Below are 25,063 nucleotides of genomic sequence, written 5' to 3' on the forward strand. Positions count from 1 at the left end.
GTGACTTTACGGCCCGCCCCCAATATTATTGTCCGGGTGGAAATCGGGAGAACTTCGGGAGTCTCTTAGGGAAATTGGGAGGGTTGATGAGGATGAGTATTAGCGGTGAATGTGGTGTTACAGCGGAGGGCCAACTCTATTAATTTGATATTACCTCAAGGGCCAAATGAAATGACACGGGGGGCCAGAGTTTGACACCCATGACCTAGCCAATGTATTCCTATTTAGTCGTTTAATTGGTGATATAACAGAAAAAGTCCCAATTCAACACAATCAGTAATCAATTTAACAGTTTCTTAAATCAAATGTGCAGAAATGAATCAGAGAAGCAATTTCACAAGGAGTGTGTTCACTTTCTAGACAGAATATTTAAAAAAGTCAAAGACAGGAGGAGCTCATCCTTTTGGTCACTTTATTAAATGTTATATTAAATACCTTACAAGATAGTAGCAGATTAAAGTCATGGCAAATTGTGGTGTATTTGCTAACATAAGAACATTCTGAAGAGGGCCAAAACTACACGTATATGAAATACATCTTGTGCAAACACGAGAGTCCTGCAGTGACGACAGGCTTCTGCAGGTGGAGGACTTTAAAAAGCGGACGCTGTCCCATTAAGGTGACAGAAACCGCGGCGTCACAAAGCACAGTCGCAGACGTCCGACCTCCAAACTGGACTTTTGGGCCCCCTGGAACATGAGCTGATGCTTTGTGAGCCCCGGCCCCGCCCACTGGGCCAGACACAAGTGGAACATAAAGAAGAGGACCCACAGAGCTATGCTAGACATCACGGGAACAGTGAGAATGACGTTACGCAAAATGAAATAAAGGAAAAGGTCCCGGGGACCAGCAGGCAGTTTTGAAGGACACAAACATTCCAATACCAGCCATGTGTTAATATGAACTACAATGAAAAGCCTAATAAAAAAAGAAATGTCACCTTTCATCAAACTCTTATAAGGCCATCATTCTTCTGTTTTTTTAAATGGACGTGCCATTTGTTTCTCCTTCCATTTCCCAGAAGATGCCAGACTAGCTAGCACGTGATTGGTGGAGGAATCGAACCGGAAAACTCCTTTGTCGCCATCCACGCTGGTCCCACTTGGCTTTAAATTGTATAAAAACTGCTTTATCATGTTTAAAACCCTCTTTTAGGGAGAAAACACTGCAACACTTTCAAGCATTGCTTAACTAAACCAAATTTAAATACATGAAAAATGAAGATATAGAAGTTGAATAACATTAAGGCTGTATTTACACTTTTATTCACCTTGACTTTCCTAATAGACCCCTTTTAAACAGTCTTTTTTATACAGGAAGTTGCAGCGACTGCCAGTGGGCCACAGAACTGAAACTCCCGACAGAAAGCGGGCGAGTGGAACTCTGGCTTTCTTCTTGAGGTCTCGTGCGGCGTCGGTGGGCAAGAGCGAGGGTCCGCGTGTTGGGAGCGTGGTGGTGGTGGTCTACAGGCCCTTGGAGGGCCCGGGATTCTTGCCCATGGCGGCGTGGGGGTTGACGCCGTGCAGCTGCTGGTAAAGACCCAGCAGGTCCATTTGGCTGAGCCGGTTGCCTCCCAGCATGCCGTTCTGCAGGGCCATGTTCAGGAGGTTGGTCTGGTTGGCCATGGCCAGCTGCTGCTCGTGGACTTTTCTGTTGTTGATCACCTTCTGGACGTACATCATCAGCTGGGAGGAGAGAAGCAAACAGACGTCAGTCGGATGAACAATGCCGATCGGTGATGTTTGAAAGCAGGGGTCACCAACACCAGGTCGCCCGTAAGGACCAGATGAGTCGCCCGCTGGCCTCTTCTAAAAATAGCTCAAATAGCAGCACTTACCAGTGAGCTGCCTCTATTTTTTTTAAAATTGTATTTATTTACTAGCAAGCTGGTCTCACTTTGCTCGACATTTTTAATTCTTTTTAATTTAATTTTAATTTAATTTTAATGGGGACGGCGTGGCGCAGTGGCCGTGCGCAACCCGAGGGTCCCTGGTTCAAATCCCACCTAGTACCAACCTCGTCACGTCCGTTGTGTCCTGAGCAAGACACTTCACCCTTGCTCCTGATGGGTGCTGGTTGGCGCCTTGCATGGCAGCTCCCTCCATCAGTGTGTGAATGTGTGTGTGAATGTGGAAGTAGTGTCAAAGCGCTTTGAGTACCTTGAAGGTAGAAAAGCACTATACAAGTACAACCCATTTATCATTTATAATTCTAAGAGACAAAATTCAAATAGAATTTGAAAATCCAAGAAAATATTTTAAAGACTTGGTCTTCACTTGTTTAAATAAATTCATTTATTTTTTTACTTTGCTTCTTATAACTTTCAGAAAGACAACTTAAGAGAAAAAATACAACCTTAAAAATGATTTTTGAATTTTTAAACATATATCTTTTTACCTTTTAAATTCCTTCCTCTTCTTTCCTGACAATTTAAATCAATGTTCAAGTAAAATTATTTTTTTATTGTAAAGAATAATAAATACATTATAATTTAATTCTTCATTTTAGCTTCTGTTTTTTCGACGAAGAATATTTCTGAAATATTTCTTCAAATTTATGATTAAAATTCAAAACAATTATTCTGGCAAATCTGTAGAATCAAATTTAAATCTTATTTCAAAGTCTTTTGAATTTCCTTGAAAATTTTTGTTCTGGAAAATCTAGAAGAAATAATGATTCGTGTTTGTTAGAAATATAGCTTGGTCCAATTTGTTATATATTCTAACAAAGTGCAGATTGGATTTTAACCTATTTAAAACATGTCATCAAAATTCTAAAATTAATCTTAATCAGGAAAAATTACAAAAATTATTTTTTCAAAAAGATTCAAATTAGCTAGTTTTTCTCTTCTTTTTTTCGCTTGAATTTTAAAGAGTCGAAATTGAAGATAAACTATGTTTCAAAATCTAATCATTTTTTTCCTGTTTTCTCCTCTTTTAAACCGTTTAAATGTTTTTTCATCATTTATTTTCCACAAAAAAACCTTCCCTAAAAGGAAAAAAAAATGTACGTTGGAATGACAGACAGAAATACCCTTTTTTTTTTTAAATATATATATTTATTTATTAAAGGTAAACTGAGCAAATTGGCTATTTCTGGCAATTTATTGAAGTGTATCAATCCGATACAAAGTAGATACAGGATCATGCATACAATGGTCATCATTTGAGTCCTCTAGTGTCCAAGGAGCATTTCCTGACTTTGTAAACATAATATACATTTAAAAAAAACTAAAGAAGATTTTGTGATGCTAAAAAATGTTGATGTAATCATAGTAGTATCGACTAGATACTGTACGCTTCTGTACTTGGTATCATTACAGTGGATGTCAGGTGTAGATCCACCCATCATGTTTAAGCTACGGTGTGTAGTGAAGCATGTTTAGCTATTCCTCGTCCTGCAGGGATGATACTTGGAAGAAACCTATTTAATTTGTCGCCATGGAGATGAGGATTAGTGATTTAGAAGTAGCTAAAACACTGCTGACTGGGGATGGACCTTCGCCGTTAGCTAGCTAGCCATGTCTTAAAGCACCTCTTCCTGAGGGCGTTTCAGTCTTATAACTTCACCTTTACCTGTAGTTTAAGGCCAAAATGCGTCCGTTTTCCCTTTTCTGTCTACACATTGTGTCAGCTTGTAAGTACTCTGTGATTGTGCGCTGCCGAACATGCTCCTTTGCTTGTAAAACCAGCAATGACAAGACATGACAACGACGGAGGCGGAATAATACGGAATATGATTCATTAGTATTGCGGTCATACACGCGCACACACAGGTTGTATAATAAATAAGTACCACGGTACTAATGATTTTTTAAAAACGGTACTATACTGCCTCTAAAAACGCTGGTATTTTTTGTCGTTTTTTAAAAGCACGACACGGTGACATTGCTGGTTTTATGAGTAGAGGAGCATGTTCGGCAGCGCACAATCACAGAAAAGGGAGAATGGACGCATTTTGCCTTAAAAAGCAAGGTGAAGGTGAAGCTAAACACTGAAAGGCCCCTCAACAAGAGATTCTTTAAAACATGGCTAGCTAACTAGCAACTAATGTCTATCTGCAGTCGACAGTGTTTTAGCTTCTTCTAATCACTAATCCTCGCCTCCATGGCGAAAAATAAAGTAAGTTTCTTACAAGTATCATCCCTGCAGGATGAGGAATAGCCAAACATGATTTACAATGGCAGGAGTCGGCGAGCCGCATGCGGCTCTTGAGCGCCGCCCTAGTGGCTCTCTGGAGCTTTTTCAAAAATATATGAAAAATGGAAATATGGGGAACAAAATATGTTTTTTGTTTTAATTTGCTTTCTGTAGGAGGACAAACATGACACAAACCTCCCTCATTGTTATAAAGCACAGTGTTTGTATTAAACATGCTTCACTGATTCCAGTAATTGGCGAGCGCCGTTTTGTCCTACTAATTTTGGCGGTCCTTGAACTCACCGTAGTTTGTTTACATGCATAACTTTCTGCGACGTGATGTATGCCACTTCTTTTTCTCTCTGATTTTGTCCGTTAAACTTATAACGTTGTGCATGAATGCTCAAAAGGTGAGTTTTGTTGATGTTATTGACTTATGTGGAGAGATAATCAGACATGCAAGCTAATCAGTGCTAACATGCTATTTAGGCTAGCTGTATGCAGATATTGCATCATTATGCCTCATTTGTAGCTATATTTGAGCTCATTTAGTTTCCTTTAAGTCCTCATAATTCAATTTATATCTCATGACACACTATCCGTATGTAATATGGCTTTTCATTTTTTTGCGGCTCCAGACAGATTTGTTTATGTATTTTTGGTCCAATATGGCTCTTTCAACATTTTGGGTTGCCGACCCCTGCACTAGGGGGATACAGTAGCTAACCGCTAACAAGGTAGCCCCCCTGAATGAAAACTAAAGGCTGGGTCTACACGGATATTAATTTTCCTGAAGGAATAAATAAAGTTCTATCTAGCTATCTATCTTTATTGATTATAAAGATACCAAGTACAAGAGACATATCTAGTCGATACTACAATGATTACATCTTTTTTTTTTCTCATCACAAAATTAATTTGAATTATGTTTATAAACTTAGGAAATATTTCCCCAGAGACATGAGGACTACAATTATCACCCATGTATGACACTGTTACTACTTGGTATCGGATCGATTTAAAACTAATGTTAAGTATCAAATGACATAAGATGATTAACATATTTTACAGAAGTGTAAATAGAACATGTGAAAAGAGAAAGTAAGCAGATATTAACAGTAAATGAACAAGTAGATTAATAATCCATTTTCTACCACTTGTCCCTCATAATGTTGACAAAATAATACACACTATGTTACTGCATACGCCCGCAGACTAATTAGGAGCCTTTGTTTGCTTACTTACTACTAAAAGAGTGAACATACTAGACAACATCTTTCTTATTTAATGTCAAAATTGTTCCTGGATTGCAATAAGAACCCTTTGATGTATCATAAGATTTTATGTTAAAATAAAGCCAATAATGCTATTTTTTGTGGTCTCCTTTATTTAGAAAGGTATTGAAATTTATTTTGGTAATTAAACCAAAATAATAGTACCGGGACGACTTTAATTATTGCCAGAACTTCTTTCCTCTGCGCATTTATTTCAGTGTTCATAGCAACGTGCTTCCGACTTCGGAAAAAAAACGCGTGTTTGTTCTAATCATGACAGACTTAGTAACAGACGACAAAGATGACTACTTTTGGACAAATGAGGATTCACAACCTTATCTTTTTGAACTTGAATATACGAAAAAAGGAACTGCTGCTTATAGACGCTGAGCGAGCACATCAAGAGGGTGAAAGGTTGGAGCAGATGAAAGCCAAAAGAGTGATGCGGCAAATGTGGAACTTGGAGTAAAGCTATTCCGGCAGAAATGTAGTGCTTACTCAAAATCAACTGGAAAAAAATGAATGTTGCTGGCAAGCTTGACCAGAAAGAGTAAGTCACCCAAATATTGACCAAGACACATGCAGCACACCATGCTTATAACAACATACGCCGTCAATCTCGCTGTATACAAACAAAACATGAAATGTGGGCTAACACTACTTTACATATACTGTAATATAATTGTTCATGATTTTCAGTCCGTAAGTTTGGTGTCCTATAACATTGTGATGTGCATTACTAACTCAAAAGACATTCAGAAGCTGGCTTACGGCTAATGGCGTCCCAAGACGATGTGTTGCTACGCTTGAAAAATACCATATTTTTCCAATTATAAGTTGCTCCGGAGTATACGTTGCACCGGCCGAAAATGCATAAATAAGAAGGAACAATCATATATAAGTCGCACTGGAGTATGAGTCGCATTTTTGGAGGAAATTTATTTGATAAAACCCAACACCAAGAATAGACATTTGAAAGGCAATTTAAAATAAATAAAGAATAGTGAACAACAGGCTGAATAAGTGTAGGTTATATGAGGCATAAATAAGCAACTGCTATGTTAACCTAACATATTATGGTAAGAGTCATTCAAATAACTATAACATATAGAACATGCTATACCTTTACCAAACTATCTCTCACTCCTAATCCATAAATCCCATGAAATCTTCTTCCTCGATGTCGCTTCTAAACAACTCTGCCAACTCCAAAGGTATGTGCCGCTTCCTCTTGTCCTTTTCTGCTGCATATTTCACTACGTCCAGCTGGTAATCTGCAGTACATGATTTCCCTTTCGGTGCCATTTTTCATCAGCCTTTCTCAGCTTTTATAAGTTACCGCCAACGATGAAATGATCCATTTTAATAGCTACGGCAGTAGCATATAGCAGTTAGCATTCTATGACCCACAATGCACTTCTGCCGTGACCCTCCCCCGCCAAATTCTTATTGGCTGACGAGTGTGTGACGATTGCTGACATTTTCTTCGTCTCTTCCGCGAATGAGATAAATAATATTTGATATTTTACGGTAATTTGTTAATTTCACACATAAATCGCTCCGGAGTATATGTCGGCCAAACTATGAAAAAAACTGCGAATTATAGTCCGAAAAATACAGTAGTTTCTCAGCTCTTACAACAATGTATCTGCAACTTGCTTATTATACAGGTTACGGAACATAAATGAACTATTTTTGGTGGTTTTGGATGCATTTTGAAAGTGATTTAGAGGTAAAATGGATTGATCCCATTAGCTGCATTGGTAGCCACCTAAAACGAGCAGATTATTACAAATTAGAACGCAAAAAACGCCCAAAAATGTCTGTCTTCTCGTCTCTCATCACGATGGGCAAAACGAAATAAAAAAGTGCAGTTTACCTTTAAATATGACTAAATTTGGGGACCTTAATCAATTAATGGTTTGTCCTTTCTGACATAATTAGAGAATGAATCAACAGTGCCTCTGCTGGTTGCAGCCAAGTACTGCATATACATATATTACACATAATCCATCCATTTCCTACCGCCTATGTCAGCTGCATTCGGGCGGAAGGTGGCGTACACCCTGGACAAGTCGCCACCTCATCGCAGGGCCAACACATATACATCCATTTTTACTCAATTAAGGGGTTAATTGAATAATAGACAGATAGATAGATAGTACTTTGATCCCTTCAGGAGAGTTCCTTTAGAACATTTTTAAATAATGTAAATATTATGACATTCCTACTTTCGATAAATACTAGCTGTGGTGTATTTATGAAACTGCAGCTCTCTGTTCTTCTGATTGGCCAAAATAGGTTTTAGAATATGAGCGATCTTACCGACTGCTGCATGGTGAGAGTTTCTCTGTAAACATTTTCTCTGCGTTTCCCCTCCATCTCCACTGTGGCCATTCGACCCATGGCCAAAGACTGGACCTGCCCCTCAGTGAGAGCTGGGTTCTCTTTCCACTGTAGGGGGAAATGTACAGGTTAGTGATGAAAAATAAATAAATAAAAAAATATTTACTTGTACCTCGGTTTTTATTATTAAGCCAATCTGAATCTAAAAACTATCGTATGAAAACCGAAATAATTTTTCCCATTGGGTATTATATAAATCCACTGAATCCGATCCAGACATTGAAGTTACCACACCAAACCTTTTCGGGCTTTACATGCAGAAAGCAATGCAAAATGCATACAAATAACATTCAACATCCCTTTACTGAAGAATCTTGGGGCAGTGAGCGTCAAGGAAGGAAAGATCACCTCCGTACTTTGCTCTGACTTCAATTACTTCTGTAACAGTGTTTCTCACCTTCTTTCAATCAATCAATCAATGTTTATTTATATAGCCTTAAATCACAAGTGTCTCAAAGGGCTGCACATATAGCCCTAAATCACAAGTGTCTCAAAGGGCTGCACAAGCCACTCATGTTAGATTCAAGAACACATGGACTTACTTTTTTTTTGTACAATGCAATCACATGCATGTGTGAGACAGCTACACAACACAACACATCACACTGTCATGACTCTGTAGCCATATGTGGAGGTCTAACGTCATCCAGCATCCTACCTTTACATCAGCAAATGAAAATTACATTGAAAGCAATTGGAGTGCATTAGGTACATTGTAAGTGTAGGACCACAAGCAGTGTTTGTAGCTCTCCTAGCACGGGCAAATTCCTTTTTGGGTGCAAGAGCAGGCTCTCTACAAAACTAAGAAGAACAGCTGGTAGGCGCCATATTACTAGCCTTGATTGTTTGGCTAGACTTGCAGTGACACTTCGTACCACTTACTCTAATGCAGGCATGGGCACATTTTTTTGCCTCGGGGGGGCCAAATCTAGGCAAAAAAAAAGTGTCTGGGGGCCGGTATATTTGATGTTTAGGAACACTAATACAAAACCTCACAATAATGTCTGGTTGAATGCTAAAAAAGTTATGTTGGACCGCCTTAAAAACGGAATGGCATTGTAATTTTTTTTACTGAACGAGACACCCAGAATGTACGTGAAAATAAAGAATGTGGGATTTACAATATTAACAACTATGAACGATAAAACACTGAATATTGACAACATATAAACGTCACACCCTCCTCTCCATCGACAATTACAATCAAGCGAAACACAACAAAAATGCAACAAACACAGCAAAATATGAATGCAAAGGGTTAAAAAAACCCCACCTACAATCTGATACATCACTAAACTTTAACATTTTGTTGTAAAAACCTCCTTACGAGTCTGTCCCTGACACCTGCATTTCAGGCTGGCCGCTCTGGAAACACTCTGTTGAAACGCTCCCCACCCACAATGCCTGGTGCCTTGTTTGAGCTGCTGTGACGTGGATTTTTCCATCTTAAATATCTAAAAACATTATTTGGGAATGTCCGGCGGGCCAGATTGAAAAGCTTAACAGGCCGCAGGCGGCCCCTGGGGCTTTAATTTGCCCAGGTCTGCTCCAAGGCTATTGTTGACTTGGATTGGACTATAATTGTACGCTACAACTTTATTTACTCAACTAGCAGCTGTACTGCGTCTATGCCTGTTTAATAATACTAAAACTGAGGCATTGTAAAATATTGTCAGCTACAACTAAATCACACTGTAATTGTGACAAAAAAACCGAGGTACCATTGGACTTTGATCATTTCTTGTTCTAGTGCTTTATTAACATTCTGTAAAAGGTGGAAATGAAGGAGGAAGCGAATCAAAGCTGCACTTACTATTTGGCTGATAGTGTCTTCCAGTGAGTCTCGTTGTAAATTCTTCAATGCATTTGTTGCTTCGATGACCTTCTGTCGCCCTTGGTTGATAAGCTCCTGTCCACAAATGAAGACAGAAGAACAGTTGAAACAACCGACTTAACTCACTTGCGTCGTGAGCGTGAGAGGCGCCACCAGCTCACCACTAAATGCAAGGACGGGATTGGTTCAGGCATGTGCACGGAGGACCGCTGGATACTTTGGATTGTGCAAATAACATAGATTCAAATAATTAATGTCATCAAGCGTTGTTCATAGCGACCAAACCACGTCGGATTATTGAGCTCTGAAGTGCTTATGAGCTCATTTGGTTGTTAAAGTCCATAAGATTTACTGTATCATCCAGTCTCAGTCATTTTTATATTTACTGCACACTTTTTTCCTTTTCCTTGCAATGGTCTGAACTCACTGCATTGATAATAACTCCTTCTGTACTTGGCCAGAAGATGTAAAGTGCAACACTACAAAGTTGCATTTAATGATGCCCCTCAAGCAAGGCGTCAGATTAGAGCTGGCCGATATATCGATATAAACGATATATCGCGGGTTTGCCTCTCTGTGATATAGAAAATGACTATATTGTAATATTCGGGTATACGTTCTCACACGGTTGCTTTTATCTGCGGGCAAGCGCAGCGGTGCGAGTGACATTACAAGAGAGAGAAGGTGCGAAACTGATCACAAATGGCGGAAGAACAATTAATGCCCCAAAAAAAACCGCATGGGGTCCATCATCTGGCGGTGGTTTGGCTTCAAGCAGGAAGATATTCAGCAGACAACAGCAATATGCAAAGTATGCAGCAGAAGTGTTACTACAAAAGGTAGCAGCACTACTAATTTGTTCTTTCATTTAAAAAGTCACCCGCGAGAGAATGAGGAGTATTTAATAAATACAGTTTTGGTCAATTGACTTAGTTGTGATTTCCCTCTCTGCATGAAAGTTTCAAATGAGCATATATTAATGCAGTATGAAGAAGAATGTTTTAATGTAGACACACAGAATCATCATACTGCTGTGATTATATGCATCAAGTGTTCATTCGAGATATATATCGTATATTGCAATATGGCATAAAAATACCGAGATATTAATAAAAGCCAATGTTGCCCAGCCCTAGGTGAGATATTACTTCACACATCAGTGTGCTATTTTTCACTCCACCGTGTCAGAGGTGCCAGAGGACTCAAGCAAAGGAACAATAGTTTGAAAACATACAACAAATAAAACATTTAAAAACCTAATATACATGATAAAGGCAAAAATCAGTGTTCTGTAATAGGAAACCAATTATAAGAAGCTGAAAATAAATACTACCCAGTTTATACAGTATGTTCCTTAATTGTATTAATCCAGTGTCATAGTTTGCACTTTACATCACAGTGTTTGTCTTATTTTGCATAAACCATGTTAGTCACTTAGTAAGGCCAGGGCTGATAACATTTTACAGGATGACTGTGGAGAGACACCGCCGACGGGCCGACAACGGGCGGAAAGCACCAGCGCGGGCCCACCTGGAGGCCGGGAGGCGGGGCATGCGGCGGCAGGAGGAGGCGTGACGCACACGGAGCGACAATCTAGTACAGGTGTGTATACTACACACCGGCTCACGATCTGTCTATCTGCTGTCAGAATATAAAAAGGGCGAGGGAGGAACAACCAAAGGGCAGCACAGAGGTGGAAACATCGGCCAGCAGACCAGAAGCACGACAACCCAGACCACGAGAGCGATGACGCACCCCCGCAGCGGACTCAAGCCCCGGACGCCGAAGGAGCACACTGAAAAGTGACGCGACCAAAGAGCCAAGTGAAAATAGATTTGTTGAAACAATAAATCGGTGCTGCTATGATGCGTCGTGTGTCAGGTGTCTCCACAACCCACACGAGGACGGCAGGAAGTCCGTCACAATGACATACAGGTGAAACTGACAAACTTTAAAGATTATGTAAAAGTCTATTCATTTCAGCAGTTCAACTTCAAATGTGAAACTTATGTGATACGAAATGTATTGAATACAACACGAAATATTATTTGTTATAATTTTGATCATCATGGTTTACAGTTTGGGGAAAACCAGAATGTTCTGAAATTTTCAATTTGAGGTTTTTGTAGACTAGGGCTAATCACCAACATTATATCAAAAAGAAGTCTTGAAATATCTTGAGTTGCATGTTACAAGCCATGTCATATATTACTTTCATCTTGATAATCTAATTGCTAATCTAATAAACAAATCTTTGCATAATACTAAATTTTTTTTAGTATTGCAAATGATTGGAGATGAATATTGTCAGCATTATTCTAATCCAATCCAATGTATTTATATAGCATATTTAAACAACAAAAATGTTTCCAAAGTGCTGCACAACAATATTAAAAAACAATATTCAAATATTATCCTTAGCTCCACCAATGACTGAATAAAACAAAAAATAAATAAATATAAAACCAATATAAAAATAAATATGATTAAAAACAATTTTAAAGGGTAAGACCAATTAAAACAGTAAATTGAAATCAAAATAAAATAAAAAAACAGAGGACCACACAACTTATGTGGTGTTAAAACCAAAATTATAAACGTGGGTCTTAAGACGAGACTTAAAAGAGTCCACTGTGGGAGCAGTTTGAACATGGAGGGGCAGAGTGTTCCAGAGCTTAGGGCCGACCACAGAAGGAACTGTCTACCCTGGTTTTAAGTCTGGTCTTAGGCACTACGAGCTGGAGCTGGCTCTCGGACCTCAGAGCGCACGCAGGAGTGTACATTTGGATGAAGTCCGAGATATACTGAGGTGACCGTCCATGTAAAGCTTTGAAAACAAGCAGCAAGGTTTTAAGACCAACTTAAGGCTCTTAAAAATTTCACTTTCATCGTCTTGTAAATACAATCGAATGTTTTGGGCAATGGGGGAAATACTGCATATTTCAGTTTTACAAAAAAAAAAAAAGTTGTCTTTGACTGAAAAGGCATAAAATCTTTTTTATTTTTATTCTTTTTTACTTTATATCAACCTGAAGTTGATATACAGGTTTACTGTAAGCGTCACATAAAAAAATGAAAATAATTAGACTTTTTTTTTTAACATGTTAATAACGGAGACCTTCTATGGTCCCTGGGAGTCCTAAAGGTAAAAAAAAAAAAGAATCCATATATTTTGTTATGCTTTGAAAATGAAAAATATCGAAACGGCTCCAGCATGGTTTAATTTTTCCGTGTGTGGCCCTCAGTGGAAAAAGTTTGGACACCCCTGCTCTAAAGACTGAAGTTTTCCTACATCTTGTAAGCGAGTCTAATACTGTTTCTGTAGAAAGCAAATCATTAAACTGTTTCGATGAGACCTATGTGTTGCAGGGACTAAAAGAATCCTCACATGGGTGGAACTATATGTGCCAAGAGCTACATTTAAAGGGGAACATTATCAGCAGACCTATGTAAGCGTCAATATATACCTTGATGGTGCAGAAAAAAAGACCATGTATTTTTTTAACCGATTTCCGAACTCTAAATGGGTGAATTTTGGCAAATTAAACGCCTTTCTGTTTATCGGTCTTTTAGTGATGACGTCAGAACGTGACGTCACCGAGGTAACACACCCACCATTTTCATTTTCACATTACAAACACCGGGTCTCAGCTCTGTTATTTTCCGTTTTTTCGACTATTTTTTGGAACCTTGGAGACATCATGCCTGGTGGGTGTGTTGTCGGAGGGTGTAACAACACTAACAGGGAGGGATTCAAGTTGCACCACTGGCAAGAAATCTGCCACCAGACCCCCATTGAATGTACCAAAGTGTCTCCACATTTGACCGGCGATGCTAAGACAGACATGGCACAGAGATGTATGGATAACCTGCAGATGCATTTGCAACCATTAAGTCAACCAAATCACAAAGGTGAGTTTTGTTGATGTTGTTGACTTATGTGCTAATCAGACATATTTGGTTGCAGCATGACTGCCAGCTAATCGATGCTAACATGCTACGCTAATCGATGCTAACATGCTATTTACGCTAGCTGTATGTACATTTGAAACTAGATACCCACATTTAATGCGAAACAAACACTTACCAATCGACGGATTTAAGTTGCTCCAGTGTCACAAGATGCAAAAGTCCTGATCGTTTGGTCCGCACATTTTACCGGCGATGCTAATAAGGCAGCCATGCTATGGGCCACTTCATTAGGTACACCCATGCTATGGCCGAATAGCGTCAATAGCTATTCGCTCAATAGCTTCAATTTCTTCTTTAATTTAGTTTTCGCTATCTGCCTCCATACTCCAACCATCTGTTTCAATACATGCGTAATCTGATGAATCGCTTAAGCCGCTGAAATCCGAGTCTGAATCCGAGCTAATGTCGCTATATCTTGCTGTGGTAGCCGCCATGTTGTTTGTATTGGCAGCACTGTATGACGTCACAGGGAAATGGACAGTCGCATCGCAAATAGCGAAAATCAAGGACTTTAAAGCTTTTTTTAGGGATATTCCCGGCGGTGTAAAATTTTGAAAAAAAGCTTCGAAAAAAAAAACAAGCCACTGGGAACTGATTTTTATTGTTTTTAACCCTTTTGAAATTGTGATAATGTTTCCCTTTAAGGAGGTGTTTGGGAAAGAGACATGAATATGTTGAAAGCAATATTGCGTGTTATGATGATTGGGCCTACTAACATCACGTCATCAGTGAGTGAACTTTATTTGTATATCACACTATAACTAGAATAATTGAAACCAGCCTAAATATTTTACCACTGATCTTCCAGCAACTTTTGTCCGATGTGCCAGCACATATAAATATCCGCAGCCCCAGACATAAGGCATTACGATGTGACGGGTGGGGGTCCACGGGGCCGAGCGGGGTTGGCCAGCTACATGACTGTTGTCACAATTAGCAGCGGGGACGGAGGAATGCGGTGCGACATGCCGTGGGGGGAATGGAGGAGGGGGAAAGAGAAGGGCATGTGGAGCTCATTACTTACCTCCAGCTGCTGGTTGGTCATGGTGGCCAAAGCCGCCATGTTGTAGTGGGAGAAAACGGAGGAGGTGCCCATTTGGGGGTGTGTCTGATAGTTACTCCTCATGGTCAGACCCTGAAACATAAAAGGCACCACAGCATTTGATTTGATGGACGTCCAAAGAATGTGTGGCATTGCAATCACCATGACTTACTCACCGGTACTTTTTTCGAAAAAAACAACCTGAAAACATAAGCGTGTGTGTGTGTGTGAGATCTGAGGTATACAGTCCCAGTAAAGGCCAGCAGGATGTTGATGACTGTGTGTAATTGAAACTCTGCTGCAGATGGTTTACTTGTGGTCTGTAATCTGGCCATCCGGTGTGTGTGTGTGTGGGTGTTGGGAGTAGGAGGCAGTGGGGTTCTACAGACCTGGTCAGAGACAGGTGTGCAAGCCTAAACAGTAAAAAAAAAAAAAACTACACACACACAGACTTGGAACAGAACATTTACATATTGTGGCAACATACTAAAAGTTTGCATGTACTAACAAAGTGGTTATCAAATGGGGGTACGCGTACCCCTGGGGGTACTTGAAGGTATGCCAAGCGGTACGTGAGAATAAAAAAAAAAAAAAATTCTCAAAATAGCAACAATTCAAAAAGCAGTTATAAATATATATTTATATATTCATTGAATAATACTTCAACAAAATATGAAAAGAAATACAACAATGCAATATTCAGTGTTGACAGCTAGATTTTTTGAGGACATGTTCCATAAATATTGATGTTAAAGATTTATTTTTGTGTGAAGAAATGTTTAGAAGGAAGTTGATGAATCCAGATGGATCTCTATTACAATCCCCAAAGAGGGCACTTTAAGTTGATGATTACTTCGATGTGTAGAAATCTTTATTTATAATTGAATCACTTGTTTATTTTTCAACAAGTTTTATTTATTTTTATATATTTTATTCCAAATAGTTCAAGAAAGACCACTTTAAGTGAGCAATATTTTGCACTGTTATAGAATTAAATAAATCAGAAACTGATGACATAGTGCTGGATTTTACTTCATCTTTTTTTTTTCAACCAAAAATGCTTCGCTCTGAATAGGGGGTACTCGAATTAAAAAAATGTTCACAGGGGGTACATCACTGAAAAAAGGTTGAGAACATCTGTACTAAAACATAAACTTGAAAGCACATGCAAAGCTTAACTACTAAAAACGTGCACAGTGGATTGCGCCTCTTCTAAGGAGCGCAATTCATTTAGCACGTCTTTCTTCATGAATATGCAGAATAAACGCCGATTAGAGATGTCTGATAATGGCTTTTTTGCCGATATCCTATATTCCGATATTGTCCAACTCTTAATTACCGACACCGATACATACAGTGGTGGAATTAACAAATTATTATGCCGAATGTTGTTGTGAAGCCCTGCTGGATGCATTACACAATGTAACAAAGTTTTTCAAAATAAATCAACTCAAGTTAAAGAAAAAAATGCCAAAATGGCACTGCCATATTTATTATTGAAGTCACAAAGTGCTTTATTTTTTTTAACATGCCTCAAAACAGCAGCTTGGAATTTGGGACATGCTCTTCCTGAGAGAGCATGAGAAGGTTGAGGTGTGTGGGAGGGTGGGGTGTGGATAAGGAGTAGCGGGGGGTGTATATTGTAGTGTCCCGGAAGAGTTAGTGCTGCAAGGGGTTCTGGGTATTCGTTCTGTTGTGTTACGGTGTGGATGTTCCCCCGAAATGTGTTTGTCATTCTTGTTTGGTGTGGGTTCACAGTGTGGCGCATATTTGTAACAGTGTTAAAGTTGTTTATACGGCCACCCTCAGTGTGACCTGTAAGGCTGTTGAGCAAGTATGCTTGCATTCACTTGTGTGTGTGAAAAGCCATAGGCATGTGACTGGGCCGGCACGCAAAGGCAGTGCCTTTAAGGTTTATTGGCGCTGTGTTTCTCCCGAAGTCCGTGTACACAGCGGGGGTTTAAAAAGTCAGGAATTTTACGTTTTGAAACAGATACCGATAATTTCTGATATTCAATTTTAAAGCATTTATCGGCCGATAACATCAGCAATCCGATATTATCGCACAGCTCTAACGCCGATCATCATAAATCCCACAGTTCTGGGAGGAGAAGATGGAAATACAATCATTTAGCACAAGCAGTATGATTTTTCAAGGCCACCGACCACTGCTCTGGAGGCGCTATTTTGCATCTTTATTTAGTATGTCTGAGGAGAGTGTGCTAACTGGCAGTTGTGCACACTGCTGTGAGAAAACAGGATATTGCGCTACCAAGACATGTGATAGACAGAGAATCCTCTGCCCTAAGTATGCATGTCAACATATTTTGACTTTCAGAAATAAAAAATGTTAGTCATACCGTCTTTTCAGCAACATCAATATAGAATTGTATAGCTGCTGGATGATGTAATGGGTGCATTTTGTTCTCTGCTGTATTTGAAGGACACATCACAACGATGCAAATGCAATCAAATACCGCCAGTGGACCTCAGGGCCATTGTTTTTCCCTTGTGAGTGGAAACCCCTGTGTTCTCCTGACAAGCAGATGAGCTCAGGGAAAAGCCGCTTACGGCACACAGGGGGCAGAGGAGGTAGAGTGTGTTGGAAAAATAATCATTAGGGTGAATTAGAATCTAGGATTACGTGAGGAGAGGGGAGACTGACTCCCGCCCGCTTGCACGACCAACCCTTCACACTAGTCTCCCAAATAAACACACTAATGACCCTTTGATATGAACTACAAAAAGACAGACGTCAGGGAAATAGAGAGACGGCACAAGGGCAAATGAATATGTGAACATGAGACAGGCTGCTTTAATGCGTATGCATGTAAATGGGATGGAACTGCAGCTTGGTTTATGTGGTCTACTAACAAAAAGTTCGAACATAGGGACAAGCGGTAGGAAACGGATGGATGGATGGATATTCAGCTGAACATATGTGCTGTAAAAATGCACAAAATACCGTGTAATTCATGTTTAATAAAAATCCCCAAATTTAACTTATTCAGAGTACCGTACCATAAACCGCTACTTTTTCCAACACTTTGAACCCTGCGTCTTATAAAAGGGTGTACCTAATTTATGCATTTTTTCGCTAATTTCCATAGTGTGTTTTGTTCAATAATTTTCTTTAAACCCGAGCAGAAGACTGAAATGGTGTTATTGTTTGTGCTATTGCGCCATCTTTTGGACCGGTTCGGTCAATGCAGGTACTGAGAGTTAAAAAAATTACTTCCAGTTTTGCCTTAAACTGAAAGTAACCTACTCAGTGGCCTAGTGGTTAGAGTGTTCACCTGGAGATCAGTAGGCGGAGAGTTCAAACCCTGGCCGAGTCATACCAAAGACAATAAAAATGGGAACCATTACTTCCCTGGTTAAATCACCAAAAATGATTACCGGGCGTGGCACCTCTGCTGCCCACTGCTCCCCTCACCTCCCAGGGGCTGAACAGAGGACAAATGTCACCACACCTAATGTGTGTGAGACAATCGTTGGTACTTTAACTTTAACACCATCCATAGCGTTTCTGCTTGAAAGGATTCTTCATTCATCAATCCAGGCAGCGTTTGTAAGTTTCATGATTTGACTTAGGCCTGGGAGATATATCGATATATACGATTTATTGTGGGTTTGTCTCTGTGCGACATAGAAAACAACAATATCGTAATATTCGAGTATATGTTCTCACTGTTGCTTTTAGCTGCGGGCATTCAGGCTCTTCTCACTCTTTCCTGTCTCTCCTCAGACAAGCAGGCGCACATTCTTACATAAGTCACGTCATACGTCACATGCGTGTCCGCCCTCGCAGGGCAGAGAGGTAGCATACTGGGGCTACGTTAGCTGCTAACGTAGCCGTACGAGAAAATGAAGGTGTGGATCTGGTAACAAATGAAGGAAGACTTAATTCCCAATGAAAACAGCAGGGTTTCCATCGTCTGGCGGTGGTTCGGCTTCAAGTGGGAATATGTCGAACAGACAACCGTAATTTGTCAAGTGTGGGGGGGAAAAGCGTTGCTATAAAAAGTAGCATTTCTGCTAATATGTAGCATCGTTTGAAAAGTCACTCGCTAGAGAATGAAGAGAATTTCATAACCTTAGTAACATACCACATAGTGAAGGATGAATACTATTTGATTTCTTATTATGCAGCTCATTTTTATTTGACACTTAAAATGTCTCTGACAATCTTGCACTTTATGTTTTGGAAATGACTTGAATGTTTGTGCCATTGCTTAATAACTTTAATAAATACACTTTTGGTCAATTGACTTAGTTGTGATTTCCCTCTCTGCATGAAAGTTTAAAAAGTAGCATATATGAATGCAGTATGAAGAAGAATGTTTTAATGTAGACACAAAGAATCATCATGTGATTATATGCATCAAGTGTTCATTCAAGGCCAAGGCAAAATAACGTAAGATATATCGTATATCGCGATATGGCTTAAAAATATTGCGATATTAAAAAAAGGCAATATCGCTCAGCCCTAATTTGACTTAAACAATTCATACTTGCTAAACCGTTCCATGACTGTCAGCCATCCATAAACTTAAAGGACTATACGTTGCACCTCACCTCCTGTTATTACTGTACCAAAGCATCGTTCAATCCATCTTTCTGTACTGTTCCACATGTTTTTTCGGTATGCTTTCTGTAACCAACCGGACCAAACTCAGACGCATTACAAACACAGCAGCTAAAATCATCGGCCTAACCACACCCAACATTTCAGATCCAAACCACAGGTCCATCATTCGACTGGCAAACACAATAGTCCAGGATATGACTCACCCACTACAGCAATACATCATCCCACTACCATCAGGGCGCAGGTACAGAACTATCAAATTCCGGAGGGCCCGCCTCGGGAAAAGTCTTATCCTGCAGCTATAGCCGCCCTCAACAGCAGGCCCGGCCGACCTGTCTGACAAGCCTGGAAATGTGTTGGTCACGTATGATGTCTTTTTGTTATTTTTGTTCGTGATGTGTAATGTCTATTTAAATGTATGGCAGTGAAAATGAATTTCCCCAACGGGGACCAATAAATCTAAATCAAATCAATGTGTGAAGTCTGAAGTGCTTTCATGTATGCCTGCCCGTGCTTTTGTAATATAATAATGAAACTAGCGTTGTCCGCATTAGTTAATATAATAGAGTCTCTGTGTTAGTATTATTCACATACAATGGCATTCCTTTTTGTATTGTTTCACAAAAAAAAAATCACTGAGAAGTTATTGAGTCTGTTTAGCGGATTGGAGTGCTAGCTTACAGAACTTAACTTTAACGATGACTTCTGTTGTGTTTGATCAGACGTTGTTACTGGCAGTATGTCAATAAATATTTCCAAAATATTTCTGCGTAAATAACTAATTTCAAAGCGTATATATATGCGACTTATAGTCCAGTGCGTCCTAATGTATAGAAAAAAAAATTCCCCAAAATTTAGTGGGTGCGATGCGCTCTATAGTTCAGAAAATGTGGTGCCGTATTTTTCGGACTATAAGTCGCAGTTTTTTTCATAGTTTGGCCATGGGTGCGACTTATACTCAGGAGCGACTTATGTGTGAAATTATTAACACATGACCATAAAATATCAAATAAGAGACTAGACGTATAAGATTTCATGGGATTTAGCGATTAGTAGTGACAGATTGTTTGGTAAACGTATAGCATGTTCTATATGTTACAGTTATTTGAATGATTCTTACCATAATATGTTAGGTTAACATAGCAGGCACCTTCTCAGTTGCTTATTTATGCCTCATATAACCTACACTTATTCAGCCTGTTGTTCACTATTCTTTATTTTAAATTGCCTTTCAAATGTCTATTCTTGGTGTTGGGTTTTATCAAATAAATTTCCCCCAAAAATGCGACTTATATATTTTTTTCTTCTTTATTATGCATTTTCGGCAGGTGCGACTTATACTCCGGAGCGACTTATACTCCGAACAATAGCGTCACAGCATTTTTGCGAGTACAGACAGTGACATGTTTTAACTGCAGCTCTAATACTAGATATAGTATTTATATGACAAGCAAAAGTTTGATTTACTTTTGCCTATTCTTACTGATAAATGTGTTAATATATGAGCAGTTGTAAACATCATGGTTACCTTCTTCTCTGCTTCGTACTCAGCCCAGGCCGCTTTGCGATCCTCCTCGCTTAGGGCCTCTTCCTCCTTGTGATCCAACAGGGAGTCATGTTCATGATAGAATGCAATCTGGTCCTTGTGGCTTTGCAGCAGCTCCGCCAGGATAGGATCCTGCAACAGTGGGGAGACAAAAGATCATTTTTAAGTCATTAGCAGAAAGCAGTGGCATTGTAGGTAGACTTCAACAGTCCTAAAAGAAATCCCACAGTGTTTACCAGGTCTGCGCAATCATTTTTATAAATATTGAAATCGAGAATTTTAATTACGATTATTCATTATGTTGGGTAAAATACAAGTCGGCAATCTACTTGCTGTAATGGGATCCCAGAGGGTGTTAGTATTAAAAATGTATTATGTTTTTATTACGATGCCTTTAGCTCTAGTTATTAATTTTTCCTTGCTGACAAGAGGCAGCTCTAAGGTAACAGTGTATGTTTATACAAAGCGCAAAGCCTCACTTGAGTTAATAATCATCACTCTGTGTTGCGGCAAATAAACTACATTTCTTAGTAGTATCATTAGCACTTGAGGACCTTGCTAAACGGGTACACATCAAGTAAGAACAAGAAGGTGCAGACGAGATGGCAGGCTAGATGTTAAGCTAGTTGTTAAACTGGCTTTAAACACAAGTACAATAAAAATACATATGTGCTGAGTAAACTTTAAGATGTCTAGATATAGCTATGTCGCAGCAAAAAGAAACCATCTAGGAAATAAACAAAAATATTCATGAAGAGTCTGAACTACAGAGTACACTTATACTAATTGCAGTGTATTTAAAAAAATAACAGTTAATAAATGTGATCGGAATCGGCCGATCTCACTTATTTATGATTGGCATCATAAAACCACGATGGGAACATCGCTAATCTGTATTGACATCTGCAATCTGACAGGCCTGTTTTACAGATGATGACATGGTGGCTCGCCATGTTGCATTGAGCTGAGGGTACTAGTTTGACTACTGCCGCATGTTTTGCAAAAGTAGACATAGCATTTGATATTAGTGTAGGTAATTAAAAAAAAAAAAAAAAGGGACTTACGTTTCAATGATTAAATTTTTATTTAGGACAATACCTGACTAAAATTAAACTGTAGCACCAGAATCTTCTCACATACACGTGTTCAAATTACAATCTCTGAGGCGGGTTTGCTTTTCTTTGTCCTGGCTTAGCTTTATATTCATGTACAATTCGGCAAACTGGAGACGTCATACCAATGTTGCAACTTTTCCAGCTTCACAAACTAGTGCACAGAGGAGATCCACTCTGCACCTCTACCTCCCGCCCCTTACCCACCAGTGCAACCCAACAAAATCAATCTACCTCTGAACTCTTGACAGTGAGTGTGAAGTTGCAAAGCAAATTAATCATAGATGTCACGTGCGCAAAGGAGTGGGCAAGATAAAGCAGACACAAAGTAGGATGAAAGGAGACAGTGATTGCAAATCTGTACAGAATAAGAGAGAAAATAAACAGTGGGCCAGACACAGTGAAACTGGATCTCTCAAATTAGAGATGTAAGACAAGCAGACAAGCTTGTATACACACATAATTCACGTGGTAAGATCTACTCAGGCCACCAACCTGGGCCAGGGAAAGGCCTTGTTGGATTCCTTTATTGTGGATTGCTGGAACAAGCAGCACTTTTCCACGTTTTCCAGCTAAATGGTCACCCAGCGCTGGAGGTCAAATGACAGTACCGGTGTTCCCCCTGGAACTAAGTGCATGCTGTGATACACTCGGAATTCCCAACAGCAAAGGCTTTAGGGTGGTCTGGTCCGTCTCCCATTCTTCAGTGACCTGGCGCTAATCATTGTCTGTAACCTGAACTGGTCTATTGGCATCCTGATGGACCGGCATGGTAAAGCCTATCGCTTTAGTGCAGGAGAGCAAAAAAAAAAAAAAAGCATGAACCACTGGGTGGGCAAAAAGGATGTAAATTAACCCACTTAATGAGCATATGGCAAGAAGGAATTCCGGCATGTTCAGTAGTAAGATGACATTGTTTGGGGGGGATAAAGCAAATCAATTAAACATTGAAATTCCTTGCTGATAATTAAATGGGAGCCTTATTTATATATATTATATATATATATATATACATACATACATATATATATATACATACATACATATATACATATATATACACACATATACATACATATATATATACATACATACATATATATATATATATACATATATATACACACATACATATATATATATATATATACACACACATACATATATAAATAAATATGACTGGTGTGTTGTTTCCTTTATTTTTGATAACCTTACAACGTTATGCAAAGGTACTGTCATCATAACAAATTGACAAAACATACTATTTTTAATCATGGTGGAGGTGGGATTAACAATTCGAATTTTGAATTCTGCCTGGTGACAACATTTAAGAACCCCAGCTTTAAGTTTAGAACTACTTTTCATCCACCCAGCCGCTATACTACTGTAGCTTAGTCCACACGGGCTATGGGAGAGGCACTTTTAAACAGAGTCGTAGCTAAACATTTGGCCGAGCGAGCAGCAGAGAGTAGCCATTGCCAGCCACTGTGCTAAATGGCCAACAGAAGTGAACAACAAACAGATGTAGACTAGTGATAAAGGGGCTGGGGTGAGCCAAAGAGGATGCCCTGTGCTTCGCACGTAACTGAGGCACATCAAAAGATACTGATATGATGGTATCGTCTCAAATATATACCGCTTTCTAAAATATACCGGTATTAACTATAACACTTAATCCAAATAGGTTCATTGGGTCTTCAAATAATTAGACAATTTGTAAATCTTACGCCTTCGGCCCGATTGTAGCTGAGATAGGCGCCAGCGCCCCCCGCGATCCCAAAAAGGGAATAAGCGGTAGAAAATGGATGGATAGCCAGACCTGTGTTTTTTTCCGTACCGGACGGTTTCGGCTACAACTGTTGCCTTCCTCACATCACGTGACAACCTCCGAGGAAAGCAAAAGTTGTAGCCAGAACTGTCAGGTATGGAAATATACAAAGGTCAGGCTATAAAAAGAACAAATTGTGTAACTATAATACTGGTATACCGCCCAGTCCTAACAATATAACTTTTAATAATGTAAATACCTCACAAACTGATTATTGGCTTCACTGGCTTCCGCCAGAGTGCAGCTGGGTAGGCTCCAGCCCCCCGCGACGTTGAGAGAAACAAGCGGTGGATATTTTTTTAGTTTCCTTATATTTCCCGCGCTGCGATGAGGTGGCGACTTGTCCAGGGTGTACCCTGCCTTCCGCCCGATCGTAGCTGAGATAGGCGCCAGCGCCCCCCGCGACCCCGAAAGGGAATAAGCGGTAGAAAATGGATGGATGGATGGATATTTCCCGCGTTGACCAATGTTTTTGGGCGGTGCCAGAGGGGTTAGTGCGTCTGCCTCACAATACGAAGGTCCTGCAGTCCTGGGTTCAATTCCAGGCTCGGGATCTTTCTGTGTGGAGTTTGCATGTCCTCCCCGTGAATGCGTGGCTTCCTCCCACCTCCAAAGACATGCACCTGGGGATAGGTTGATTGGCAACACTAAATTGGCCCTAGTGTGTGAATGTTGTCTGTCTTTGTGTTGGCCCTGCGATGAGGTGGCGACTTGTCCAGGGTGTAAACCGCCTTCCGCCCAATTGAAGCTGAGATAGGCGCCAGCACCCCCCGCGACCCCAAAAGGGAATAAGCGGTAGAAATGGATGGATGCGATGTGACCAGCTGGCTGTGTCGCCTTGGAAACGCTCGAGACGAAAGTATTCCTTTGCAGAATGCACACTTCAGAGGTTATGTTTTCGCCAGGGTTTGTTTGTCTGTTTGTTAGCAACATAAATAGTTATGTACACATTTTGATACAATTTCAGGAAATGTCCAAAGAAACAATTCCTCTTTTCGACTACAAACACACTTTAATTCCTGCTTAAAACGTTCCATGCCCCCACCTTGGCGCACCACGCTGTGCAGACGGAAATGTAGTTTACTTTCAGACCCGGCCAAAACTAAAGCGCTGGAAAAACCTACACACAAAGTTTTGTTTGATACAGTCAACCATCACGGTATTATTGTGAAGACTCTGAAACCGAAATAGCTCGGTATCTACAATACGGTTACACCCTCAATGGGCAACCTTTAAGGTTGCTCTATAATTTCAATCAGAGTTTGATGTGGCAACTTAAAATGCACAGGTGGGTTAACAGCAGGGGTCAAAGACAAGAT

The 25,063-nt window shown here is 39.8% G+C and overlaps 1 protein-coding gene across 7 annotated transcripts in view; it reads right to left on the bottom strand.

Annotated features, from left to right (window-relative positions):
* Positions 1-398: 398 nt before the first annotated feature.
* The window catches only part of atrx (ATRX chromatin remodeler), a 77,195-nt gene continuing 52,530 nt past the window's right edge, over positions 399-25,063 (bottom strand). For all 7 annotated transcript variants that reach the window (XM_061899692.1, XM_061899691.1, XM_061899687.1 and 4 more), the window contains 5 exons: positions 20,787-20,936; positions 14,650-14,760; positions 9,633-9,728; positions 7,739-7,867; positions 399-1,685 (listed from right to left, as the gene is read on the bottom strand). In XM_061899692.1, the coding sequence (XP_061755676.1) occupies positions 1,464-1,685; positions 7,739-7,867; positions 9,633-9,728; positions 14,650-14,760; positions 20,787-20,936 (708 nt within the window). In that variant the 3' untranslated portion in view covers positions 399-1,463. The remainder of the gene's footprint in view (positions 1,686-7,738; positions 7,868-9,632; positions 9,729-14,649; positions 14,761-20,786; positions 20,937-25,063) is intronic.

This window comes from Nerophis ophidion, linkage group LG05 (assembly GCF_033978795.1).
Source record: "Nerophis ophidion isolate RoL-2023_Sa linkage group LG05, RoL_Noph_v1.0, whole genome shotgun sequence".
In the NCBI taxonomy this organism is placed as follows: Eukaryota; Metazoa; Chordata; class Actinopteri; order Syngnathiformes; family Syngnathidae; genus Nerophis; species Nerophis ophidion.